At 41.2% G+C, this 12,814-nt stretch overlaps 1 protein-coding gene across 1 annotated transcript in view; it reads left to right on the plus strand.

The window, feature by feature from the left end:
* scarb2b (scavenger receptor class B, member 2b) overlaps nucleotides 1-9,150 on the plus strand; it is a 30,502-nt gene extending 21,352 nt beyond the window's left edge. Inside the window, exons 7-12 of the mRNA XM_080848159.1 lie at nucleotides 1,865-2,043; nucleotides 4,517-4,635; nucleotides 4,994-5,067; nucleotides 5,203-5,254; nucleotides 5,450-5,602; nucleotides 6,539-9,150. Coding sequence (XP_080704285.1) covers nucleotides 1,865-2,043; nucleotides 4,517-4,635; nucleotides 4,994-5,067; nucleotides 5,203-5,254; nucleotides 5,450-5,602; nucleotides 6,539-6,652 — 691 coding nt within the window. The 3' untranslated portion in view covers nucleotides 6,653-9,150. The remainder of the gene's footprint in view (nucleotides 1-1,864; nucleotides 2,044-4,516; nucleotides 4,636-4,993; nucleotides 5,068-5,202; nucleotides 5,255-5,449; nucleotides 5,603-6,538) is intronic.
* Nucleotides 9,151-12,814: the final 3,664 nt, after the last annotated feature.

A 12,814-nucleotide genomic window follows, 5' to 3' on the forward strand; every position in this document is an offset into this window, starting at 1 on the left:
GACATAGGGATTCACTTGAATCAGAATTTTTGCAACATTTAACGAATCATTTCTTTCCAGAGAATTTACCTTTTTAAAGTGTCCATATAAAGAACTTCAAATTTATAATCAGTATTAACCGTTTTCATATATTTTATAAACATTTGTTAATGTATATACAGTATTTTTCATAAAGACTTCACAGTGAAGCGGTGGTCTTGCACATAATTAGGATGTATATCTGTATGCATCTCCAGTGGCTATGAATCAATTTGCTAGTCTATCAGAAACTAGTAGCGGTGCTTGTACAGTTTGACCCCTAACAACATTGCCTGTTTGAAAACAGGTTGGTGACATCATGTGCGGTAATTGTTTAGATGGCGTGCTTGTGAGGGGCCAGCCTCATTCCTGATTGGGTGCCTGTGTGAGTTTGTAGACATGAGTTCACTTTGATACGTGCCCCTTGTCCAACGATCATAATGTAATCGCTCCCTCTCATCTATGTGTGACTTTTCACCTACATGAGAGGGGTTCTTGTTGTTATTGGTCAGATGGAGAGGGTGGTGATGGGATCTATTCTGAGGGGGAACTTTGACCTAAAAGACTGTGAATGCTATGATCACGTACACACCCTCCCTCTTTTGTTCCTAGTGGAAAGCATCTGCTCTGCTGGTATGGCAGACATATTTGCTCTTTTTGGATGCTGGTCAAGTGTTACCCTCCCTCTCCCCCAAGCCCTTTGACCTACTTAAGTACACTCAGAGGATGGTCATCAGCCAAACTGCCGTTGGGAAAACTAGATTTCCTCTTTCCATGTTCACCCTTGCTCTTGCTTTACACAATTTCATTGCAAAATATTTGACCGTTGTACAGAACAACTTTTCCCCTTGTTTTGATATTTTACACACAATGTGAACCCACTTCTTGGCATAAGCCACATATGCTTAGTCACTCAGCAAAAGGCATAGTTTCTGTGATAATAGTGTGTGTGACAAATAGAGTGTCTTTCTCAAAAGTGCAACGCAATGCAGTGTAGCAGATTAAATCTAATAATGAGCTTTACGTAGCAGTAAATGGCTTTTCAAACATCTCTCCTCATGGACCTGGACCTGCCCTGGGGGTTTGGGTCTTATGGGAGTGCTTCGAGGAGGCACACTTTGCATCCTCAAAGTCCATTCCTCTGTTTTCTTTAAAGTGACACTATGCAACATCTTGACTATTTTTGAGGTATGGTTTTATAGGCAACTAGTTTTGGTACCATCCTCAAATTCACTTTGATAGGATATGGTCATATGAAGGAAAGATAAACACCTGTGTCTTTCCCTCCAGCCATCCAGGATATGGCCTATGAGGTTCTGTGTTACAGGCTTAAACACCCTGTAAAAATGGAAGAAAGCTTTCACAGCATGACATTGCCAGCTATACTGCCCAAATACACCAGTTGGTGTGTTTGCAAGCTTCTATCAGTTTCAGCTGGGCTTTTGTAGGTATTTACAAGGTTTTTGCATGCTCTTTGGGTAGTTACTGTAGCTCACTAGTTTTGGAACAGAACTCCATTTTGCTGCTTTAATCTACACCTTTGCCTGGCTTATGGGTAGATGTAGATCATTGGTAGATTTGGCACCCTTTGAAAAGCAGTTCCACAGATACTTGTTTGTGTATGTTTAAGACTACCCTCTCTCTTAATGGATTAACAAGTGAGTATTCATAGAAGGAAAACTAAACAGATCTGCAGAATGATGTGCGTACGTTGTGTGTTCATTTTGCCACATGGGAAAGGGCACATGGGAGATGTACTGTATGTTCAGTTTTGTTGTTATGTTTTCTGTTCAGACAGTAACGGTATAGTCGCTTCTTAACTGGCTCCTCTTGTGTCTGGCACCAGGTCCATCTACATGGAGTTTGAGAAGGATGTGGACGTAAAGGGGATCCCTGGTTACCGCTTCACTCCTCCGCGCTCTGTGCTGGCCAGTGTGGTGGAGAACCCTGACAACGAGGGCTTCTGCTCCCCACCCGACAAGTGTTTGGGCTCGGGTGTCCTCAAGGTGGCAGCTTGTAAGAAAGGTAGGTCAAGTTCTGACACCACAAACCTTTTTCTCCTTTCCAGTGAAGAAGAAAAGCCTTGTGAACAACTGTAGGGACCTGTGATTTCATTGTTTTGGCTTGAGCTCCTCTGAGTGTAGGTACCAGTTGTTTCTCAACTGGTCCCTTCTTCACCGAAGCTAACTGACCAGCCCCCCTCTGGCTCAGGCCCAATACGCTAAGCCCCATCACATGATCTGAGCCACGCTCTGGGACCTCTATAATCGCTGCGATGTGGGTTTAGGGGTATGGCTGCTCCCACCAGACAGTATTTGTGGTCTGTTGTCACGGAAACATCACTCAGGTGACCAACAACATTGTCCTCCACCCTCTCGGTGTTGCCAAACACAGCAGGAGGGAAAGCTCTCACCTCTGTTCCACTTTCCCCACCTGTGTTGGTGGAGGTATGAAGATGCCCAGCAGAGGGCAAGCCTGTGGAGCCCCACAGCACCTGGAGCTCTTTGAAGGCTGTATCCAAGCAGTATTGAGTAACTGTCCAAATATATACCAAATCTGTTGGAGAGAAGAACATTCTCCAAGGCATTAGTTTGTGAATGTAGGCTACACAAACGTTCAGGAACAGCCAATGTGACGTGACCTTGACCTTCAGGTTTGATGTTCTGGAAAGCGCTTCTTCATTTAGAAACTGTCTCATGGACCTGGTGACTGTCCATATTCAGTTGCAGTTCCTTTAATTAAAAAAAGGAACGGGTGAAACAAAAGAATCACATATTTTTTTCACACTGGAATAGTGCCTTTTAGTAACCCTCAAACAGCTTGATCTTGCCTTGATCCAGCCTGTTCTGGACTAAAGGTCACAGGCTGCGAGGTTGGAATGTCTCAAACACCACAACGCTCGGAACCGGTGGCCAGCCCATGGCGTGACTGCTGTTATGGGAAAACAGCAAGCAGGGGACCTGCTGTTGTTCTTGTGATGGATCTGCCAGGCTGGGCCGCACACACCTCTGTCCCCCTCCGCTTCCCATCACATGCTGTTTAAATGACTCCATACAGCCAAAAAAAACTGTTAGTGTGGGTGTGTACATTGTGGAAGTTGGCTTTGGATGTTTGCTTATCTGTTCAGGAAGGAAAAGTGAAGTGTAGGAAATCCATAATCGTTGTTACCGTATCACTTAGGGCATCTGTCAACAGAGCCTTAAGGGGAGTCTGTTTTTCTCTTAAACTCTTTCCTGTCCGAGGCAAAATTGCTAGAAAATGGATATCTTGTTTCAAACATCAATAATACATTTAATCACAATTGGTCATACTCAACTTTTTTTAATCCATGACAACTGGGATTTAATATTTGGTAAATTAGATTTTATATTTATAAAATGCAAATATATACCGAATTAGCATATTCCATACACGTATGTTCAATAAAACAGGGCTAGAACATAGAAAATAGTAGTGAATCCCAAACATTTGAAAGCAAAAAGTTAAATTGACATGTAGTGCACTTTATTGCTCTCATCCGTATTCAATAACCAGAACTGGCACAGGACACTTTTAAAGAACATATGTCACTATGCCGTAAAATAGTTGAATCTGACAATATGGACTACTATTAGCTAAATATGTACATTTACAATTTCTTATAGTACTACATTTGTTAGTTGTTTTTCAATTATCAACTGTTTATGATATTCATCACTGTGCCAAACTTGAAAGCAGTTTATGTCAGCCTCGCATGACAGAACTTGGCACCCAGTTGTGAAGAGAGTGAATAAGACCATCAGCTGCTAAATTCTTCGGACGATTCCAGATAATTTAGCAACTGATGGTCTAATTCACTCTCTTCACAACTTGACATCCCTTCTGGTTCACTGTCTGGCTCTTCTTTATTGTTGTCATCATCTAAAATATCTAAAACTTCGTCCAAAGTATATGATTTCGATGGTCTTGCTCGTTTCGGTAAAGACGCCATTTTGAAATTACGGGTGCCAAGTTCTGTCATGCGAGACTGACATATAATTCAACCAATCCCATCTCGTGTACCATTCAAACACAGATAGAAGACATTTTCTCATTGGCGTATCTCTCTGTCACACAATACAACAGTTATTTTACGTTTTCTATGTTAGGTTATGATAAAACAGCGGCATTACGTCATCAGTACTGTGGTACTGATATTTGCATGGCCGGACTTAAAGAGTTAATATCATGGAAGAACACAAAATAGCATGTTACAGGAATTTATAGGGTTTCGTTGGTTTGCTCCATCAGTCCACCTCAGTTTACATAGGAACATAAATATTGTGGCTAAAGGTTGAAAGGTAACCAAGATTCTTTACAGATTTTAGTTTTGAATGTCTGTCACACCCCTTTACTTATTGTGGTTTTAACATTTCTGCATTTCTCTATTTCTTAATTTCCACGTCTGAAATGTATTTTATTTCTGCATTTGCCTGAAGGTTGTAGGGTTTCTAAGTGTGCTCTGCCTGCGTTCACCCAGGTGCCCCAGTAGTTGTTTCCTTCCCCCATTTCTACTTGGGGGAGACGGACTACATCAATGCCATTGATGGGATCTCACCAGTGAGGGAGCACCACCAGACCTACGTGGACCTCAATCCGGTATGACCTCTGACCTCTTATTGACCTCCATATTAGAACCTGAAGAAGCCCAACTTGGATGAAAAAGCGACTAACTCCCCCTAGTAGTTTGTTATTAGTAATGCAATGGAGGTCTTTGGATATGTAAATATTTGTTTACTGAAGAACAGCTCAAAGATTGCTTAGTGCTGGCACGGTGACATGCTATCGCTGTGAACCTCTCTGACTGTATTTCCTTCAAATGTGCCTTTCAGATGCCCTCTTTATGGTTCATGGGTGTTAATGATTAACTTAAGTTAGTGAAAAGGAAAGGTTTGAATGGTCTCGTTGTGCCTAACTTTTCTGTTGTATGTCTGGGTGGTTTTGTGTGGGTCTGCAGACTACTGGAATCTTGATTCGTGCAAGCAAGAGGGCCCAGTTCAACATCCTTCTGGAGACACTGAGTAGTTTCTCGTGAGTAGAGAGCTCTTGAAGTGGCCCATACACTGACACCTGGCCCAGCATGGGGTAGTATTTGTTCCCACAGTACAACATCCACTGCTCTTGACATTTCTAACTCTAATGTCACACTCCCTCTCCCTCTCACAGCATAACCAAAGGACTCAACCAAACAGTCTTCCCACTGTTTTTCCTCAACGAGGTAGGTTACTTAAGTAGCTGTCACACCTTTGTCTTCATTCTCTTGCATTGTCTTGTGAAACAGTAGGATCACTTCCACACATGCAGCACATATCCTGCTCTCTGCGGTGACTTGTTGTGTTCTTGGGGCATACATTCAGTCTCCAAGGTCTTTAAGATTCTGTGCACTTCCATCAATCCTGCTCATTCTGTCCAGACTGTGGTGATTGATGACGTTTCAGCGGCCAGGCTGCACAGGCTGCTACTGATCGCCAACATCGCATCCAACTTCCCTATCTTCATCATCGCCCTTGGAGGGTTGTTGCTCGTCATCCTCCTCGTCCTTATCATTCGTCTCCGCAAGAGGAAGGTGAGCATATCTAGCTGTCCCAAGCCTTTTCTCTTTTTAAACCCCACAACTGAGTGTGTTTCCCAGCAGCCATTTGTGACAAAGTGTCAGATCCCATATTTTGGTATCATACCAAACTGGACCATTGATGCAGAGCACACAGTCACTACTGGAAAGGTCTTGAACAGTATTGGATAGAATTTGATCACCTTTTTATAACTTGAACCAACAGCACCCCCTAGTGTCTAGCTTGTTGTATTTTCTGTTTCGGTTGTTGCAGGCAGTTTAGAATTTTAATATTGCTTATTGCACATCTTAAGAATGAGGGTGTTTTGAGTATGTTAGGTTGCAATCACACTGGTAAGTGGAAGTGGTAAAAGAGGCTTTTGTCTTGTTTGCCAGATATGCTTAATCATGACTGCTTAATTGCTCTTTCATTAAACATTCATTTTCATCTATGATAACCAATTCAGTTAGATTGAAGTATTTTAACATTATTGCATAACACTCTCTCACATAACTGTAACAATTTTCCATAGCATATCAATCCTATTACTAACCCCTGTGTACTAACTGTCACTTAGTCCCTCGTCTAGAAGTTGTGTTTTGATGATGGTACGTTGCTCCCTGTGTCCCTTCAGAGTGAAGTGAAACGCTTTGATTTTATCCGAGGCTTACCGTTACTTTCCTGTAAGTCCTAACCGTGTGTCTAACATTTGACAACTGGTGATGTGAATTTCACTTTCTCTGCCCCTCTTTGCTTAACAGCACTTGCAGTTCATGTTCTTTTGTACATATAAACTTTTGCATGTCACTGGTTGTAATTATCTGAAACCATAAATACTCCTGAGTGAAATTAATTCTTAGAGACTTTTAAGGGTGGCTCATACAATACCTAGACATTTTAAATTGAATTTACATGGCCTTTACACCCCTCCATATATTCCATCTCCATAGACAACCGCTAAGGAGGATACAATCTATTCGCCTGTGACGGACAAAACAGAGGACTTCTCTGACAAAAATGGCAGCTATGTTGGCATGACCCCTTTAAAAGCGGAGCGAGCTTGAACAGGAGTGCAAAGGTCAATGTTTGAGGGTGTGTGCCAATGACAGATACCTGTGGTGGTGCCAAATAGTATATTTGATCATTTGTCATTACATCACATGGTGTGAGGCCTCAGCTGTGCCATTCTGCATATGTTAAATATCTGTAAATACATTGCTGTGTTTTCTCATTTTGAAAAAGTTTTGAGGTTGGCTCACCCATTTATGTATTTTTTTAATTGCCATCTCCAGTTTCCTGTTTGCTGTGTGAAGTGATGTTTCTATGTTTCAATCTTAATGTTCCCTGCATATTGAAGAAGATTGCATAGAGTGAGTATGGTCTATGGTTGTGTCCCAAGCCATACAAACCATTTTGTGAAGACAGCATCTGTTGTTGCACTTATTAAGGAGAAGTACAATAGAGTTGTTTAGTATACTTTTATTTGAGATTATTTCCCTTTTTGTAAGAAGTGAATATTTATTTTGACTAGATGATTCAGACTGAACATGATTGTTATCAAATAGTGTTTTATAGCAGATTTAGTTCGTAATTATTCAGAGGACTTTTATGAAGAGATAACTGCCCGGTTTAAGCAGTCAAGCGTCAAACATCATTCTCCATCCATCCTCCATCCTTCTCTTTTCTGTGTGATAAATATAAGGCCACGCCAAAGAAACTTCTTTCAAGATCAAGTGATATCATGAGGAATGTATTCAGTACAGTGTCATTTAGCAGACAGTAACTATAGGGCTAAATTAGGAGTCCAAACGCTTGCAGGACACTGTAGATGGTTAACTGGGCCTTCCTGTGTGATGAATGAATGAAACAGTGCATACCTCAGTTGTCCATCAGCTGCCAGCCTATATGTCAATTTAAGAGCTTTTCTTTAAGCGTCTTTGGGTATTTAGAAAAGCGCTATAGAAAAATGAATTATTATTATTATTATTATTATTATTATCTTGAAAAAAACAAAACACTGGTAACCTTTTACAAGCTGTGATCAGCCATCCTGTTTAATTTCAACCCAGTTAATTTTCTTCCCAAAAGATGATCTTGATTGATATCAAACAAATGAAAAGGACAGGACCAATACAATTTTAATTTCTTTGATTTTTTTTCTTTATTGTCTCCCCTTGGGAATGAAGTCCTGCTGGGGAAGGCAATGTCTGGGTTTTTGCCACGTCTACGGCAGAATTCTGTGCATTTACTCTATGAATTCTCTTCTGATCTGGTTTGAATGGGGCTTTGCAAGACTAGTTGGGTAGATTAGTGTTGTTCCTGATATGATGACCTTTCATCTTAAAGGCCAAAACGTTGATTTTTTTCTAGGAGGAAAAAAAAACATGGCAAGCCTGGCTTGTAAGGCCATGGTATGCAGGCCGACTGATCTTTCTCATATTTGTTGTATAGCTAAAGGATATGCTGCGTAGCCTTTAGATTAGGTCATTGGACAGTCTGTGAAGATACATTTCTTTTTTAATGTAATTACGTTTTCAATTCATATCTTTTTCTGTTTCAGTTAATCAATTTGTTGGAATTTGCTTGAGTGGTTCGGTTTGCAATTTTCTCTGCCTCTTTCTGACAGTAGTTACATATCCATCTGTTCAGAGACGCAAAGCACATAGTCCAGAGCAACATCCTCCTTGTTACTTTTTGTGATGAAGTCAAGTTCAAGAATGTTCTCTCTTTGTATATCTTTTGATTTGGATTATTTCAGTTTTATAATGTGTGTTAAAGTTGATGTGTGATGTGAAACACCATGGGTTTTGGTATATGCGTGGATATTCTCAGGTCCATAGGCACCTTCTGTGCCTGAGTCAGTGCGCACCCAGTTGCAAATATAGAATGTGGTGTCGCTCTCGGTAGCTGCTGTAGTGTCACAATGAATGTTCCATGTCAGTAGCTTCAGACTATTATGACAGAATGTCATCTACGTACATCTAAGTATCCATCAAAGCATCCAAAGTGCTATTAGTTCCTTATCTTAAGAGACAACACAAACCATATTCCTCCATATGCAAGAGAATGGCTACAAATGTAATGTTTGTAGTCCATCAAAAGCTAGAAATGTTCTCCTATGAGAGATGACACTTCTGTATGCTTCATGTGCCATGCTGTTTGGGTCAGAGTTCTAGAGTTCTTCTTTTCAGGATTCCGAAGTGTTAGATGCTTGGCCCGATGTACTACTTGCATACCCAATGCATAAATGTGAAAAAATATTCAAACAGCCCAGCTATTATACCTTAAAACTATTTTCCATACACACAAAGTGACCACACCGTTTAGTGCTGCATTTGAAGAAGATTTCAGTGTCAGTTTAATGTCATACTTTATACCACATTATCTGTTTAAAAAGACAAGCTCAGGACTATCCTGGGTTTCCTTTATACATTCTTAACATTGTGAGTGACAATATTGTAGGCTGTCACTTCTATCAGCTACTTTTGATTAAAATGCATAAATGTTGAATACTTTTGCACTAACGACACACTGAATTTTACAATAAAGTGTATTTGTCTGACTTGCGCTGGTCTGGTGTTTCTAGACACTAATAGGTTGTGTTTTTTTCTCCTGATATTAATGCCAAGTGCATACATATTCATAGATGTTCTGGAACAATATTTACACAGAACGCAACGCTAAAGCCATACCAAAAGTGATAAGGTGAGAAAAATTACTTTACAAAAACTTAACTGAATTCGGTTCAGGCACACAGTCAATATGAGTGGTGGTATTAAAAATAGCCTACTTTTCCATCAAGTATACTTGCTGCTGAGCATAAGCCTACTTTTCCATCAAGTACACTTGCTGCTGTCCGTAAGCCTACTTTTCCATCAAGTACACTTGCTGCTGACCATAAGCAGATTACCTGAAACGGCAGAAAGCCAAGAATGTGGTGGTTGATGAGTCATTGACTGGTTTCTACGCAACGTTTTATAAATGAGGCCCTTAGAATGATCAAAAAAGACAAGGCAGCTGCACTCCCTCAGCAAGCTCTGTGAACTTATGTTGGTCTGCTCAAAGAGACATGGGACCTCATTTATAAAACGTTGGGCCTCATTTATAAAACGTACTTACGCACAGAATTGATCTTAGACTGTGCGTGCGATCAAATCCACGTCTAAGTACAGATTTATAAAAACCGTCTTAGACGTAGAAAAGGACGTATCTCTACGTCTGGTTTTAGTTCGTGTAAGTACATTTCCTTGTGGCAATACTGGAGTACTGCAGGAATTTAGAACTCAAAGCGCCGACACGCAGTTTCATTATCATCATCGTGCACCACCGTCACCATTAGGGCGAATGTTTCGCTCAATAAAATCAATTCAACTATTAGAACAATTCACACATGAATGAGATTCACGTCTAATAGGTATTCCGTTTTTATTTCACAAGTGTAAAACATTTCGCTCAATCTGTAGCCTATAGAAAGTCTAACAGTGGCTTAGTTTTCATTAGGAGATATAGCTGCATTGGCGTTGTTAGAGGATATTGCCAACTGCGCAATAAGGAGAGAAAGGGTTTTTTCGTGATCGCGCACACTTTTTGACACAGGATGATGTATGGCTGATAAGCAGGTAGGCCTACAGCTTGTCGAGAGCGTTGTGCCCAAATAGCCTCTCGTCTACAGAGGCGCACCAGATGCAACCAGGCCATACACGTTCAGGTTTTGTCTGTTCTTGGATTCCTGGCTACAGGAACGCTCCGATGAGAAATTGGAATTCATTTAGCAGAATTTTGCCCGATGTTCTTCGCAGTATTATCACTTTATATGCCCGTAATGTATTAGATTTCCATACAGTGCCCAGGAAAAGCAATATGTGTAAGAGGATTTCCTGCGTAAAACAGGGTTCCCAATGTATTTTCATCCAGATTGCGCACACTCAAACAGCCTAGGAAGACCACTTTAATACAGCACATGCCCGTGCGCGGTTGGTAGTGGAGCACAGCAAAGGCATGCCTAAGGGAAGGTGGCGATGGCCAGCGAGACTCCGATGCTGGAGCAGCAGTGCGACAGTTGCGGCCGCTGGTGCTTCGGAGACGTGCCTTCTACATGTCAAATACTTTGCTTTTGCCATTACGCCACCAGACAGGCTTTTCTAACGATGTTTTGGCCCGCATCTGCTGTTCCATCAGCAGAACGTCGATGTCAGCCTCACTTTAATTCTTCTGTTTACATGTTTCTTTCTTGCTTGCCACTGTCACAGAGAGTTTGTGCATTGAGGATGCGCTCTGTTTGTGCATTGATAATATGCTGATTAGATTAAATAGGGGCGTTTTGAGGGCGGAGATTCAGTTGCGCACAATTTCACGACCATTTGTGATTTATAACCGAAGGATTGGCGTACACGTGTTTTTTGTGTGTACGTCTGTTTTCTGTGGATCTCACTTACTCTCATTTCAGGAAATGTCTTAGACAAAATGTAGGATGGTTTCTACACACAAAAAACACGTGTACGCCAATCCTTCGGTTATAAATCACAAATGGTCGTGAAATTGTGCGCAACTGAATCTCCGCCCTCAAAACGCCCCTATTTAATCTAATCAGCATATTTTTAATGCACAAACAGAGCGCATCCTCAATGCACAAACTCTCTGTGACAGTGGCAAGCAAGAAAAAAACATGTAAACAGAAGAATTAAAGTGAAGCTGACATCGACGTTCTGCTGATGGAACAGCAGATGCGGGCCAAAACATCGTTTGAAAGCCTGTCTGGTGGCGTAATGGCAAAAGCAAAGTATTTGACATGTAGTAGACACGTCTCCGAAGCACCAGCACCTGCGGCACGAGCAGCAGAAGCCGCATCTGCAGCAGCACCAAGGCTTTGGTGCGCTCCACTACCGACCTGTGCTGTATTGAAGTGGGCTTTCTAGGCTTTCTGAGTGTGCGAAATCTGGATGAGAATACATTGGGAACCCTGTTTTACGCAGGATATCCTCTTTCACATTTTGCTGGGCACTGTATGGAAATCTAATAAATTGCGGGCATATGGGATAGTATCGGGAAAAATTCTGCTTAATGATGACGGGGATTGCTCGACTGGTCTCCAATTTCTCATCGGAACGTTCCTGTAGCCAGGAATCCAAGAACGGGCAATACCTGAACGTGTATGGCCTGGTTGACTCTGGTGCGCCTCTCTAGACGAGAGGCCATTTGGGCACAACGCTCTCGGCAAGCGGTACCTGCTTATCAGACATACATCATCCTGTGTCAAAAAGTCTGCTCGATCACAAAAAAAACCCTCTCTCTCCTTATTGCGCAGTTGGCAATATGCTCTAACAACGCCAATGCAGCCATATCTCCTACTGAAAACTAAGCCACTATTAGTCTTCTTATAGGCTATAAGTTTGAGCGAAATGTTTTACACTTGTGAAATTAAAACGGAATACCTATAAGATGTGAATCTCATTCATGTGTAAATTATTCTAATAGTTTATTTGATTTTATTGAGCGAAACATTCATTTGGCCTTTCACCATTAGCCCAAATGAAACTGCGTGTCGGCTGTCTGCGCTCGGAGAGTCCTGAATTCCTGCAGTACTCCAGTATTGCCGCAAGGAAATGTACTTACACGAACTGAAACCAGACGTAGAGATACGTCCTTTTCTACGTCTAAGACGGTTTTTATAAATCTGTACTCAGACGTGGATTTGATCGCACGCACAGTCTAAGATCAGTTCTGTGCGTAAGTACGTTTTATAAATGAGGCCCATGGTCTTGTTTTACCAAAGAGAAAAGAAAATAACTTCAATACCACTAAATATTTAAATTTTTAGGTGTGGACATAAGAAAGCAAAAGCAAGGTGGCCTTTTGTAATGTTGACATTTCTGGTATACAAGTTATTGTAGATGACACAGCATATGACAGCATTCAAGAAGTTTTAACCTTGTCTCACTCCATTGGGTATAATGTGGTATGATTTATTTTCCAATAAGCAGCATATATGTTCATTGCTGACTTCCTATGTTGACCACTTCTTTTCAGTAAGAGGTCATGTTATGATTTTAGCATTCTCAACCAGGGAATCACCCTCAAAGCAATCCCAAGCATAGTTTGCCCAAACTTATTTGCATTATGTTTGCTACTTGAGACCCATGTGAGTCACACACACAGTTTAACAAACCTTTTCTAAGCAGAAAGCAGTTTCGACTCGACTTGCACTTCACAGAACAATAAACCACATG

Source organism: Sprattus sprattus, assembly GCF_963457725.1.
Source record: "Sprattus sprattus genome assembly, chromosome: 11".
Classification (NCBI taxonomy): domain Eukaryota; kingdom Metazoa; phylum Chordata; class Actinopteri; order Clupeiformes; family Clupeidae; genus Sprattus; species Sprattus sprattus.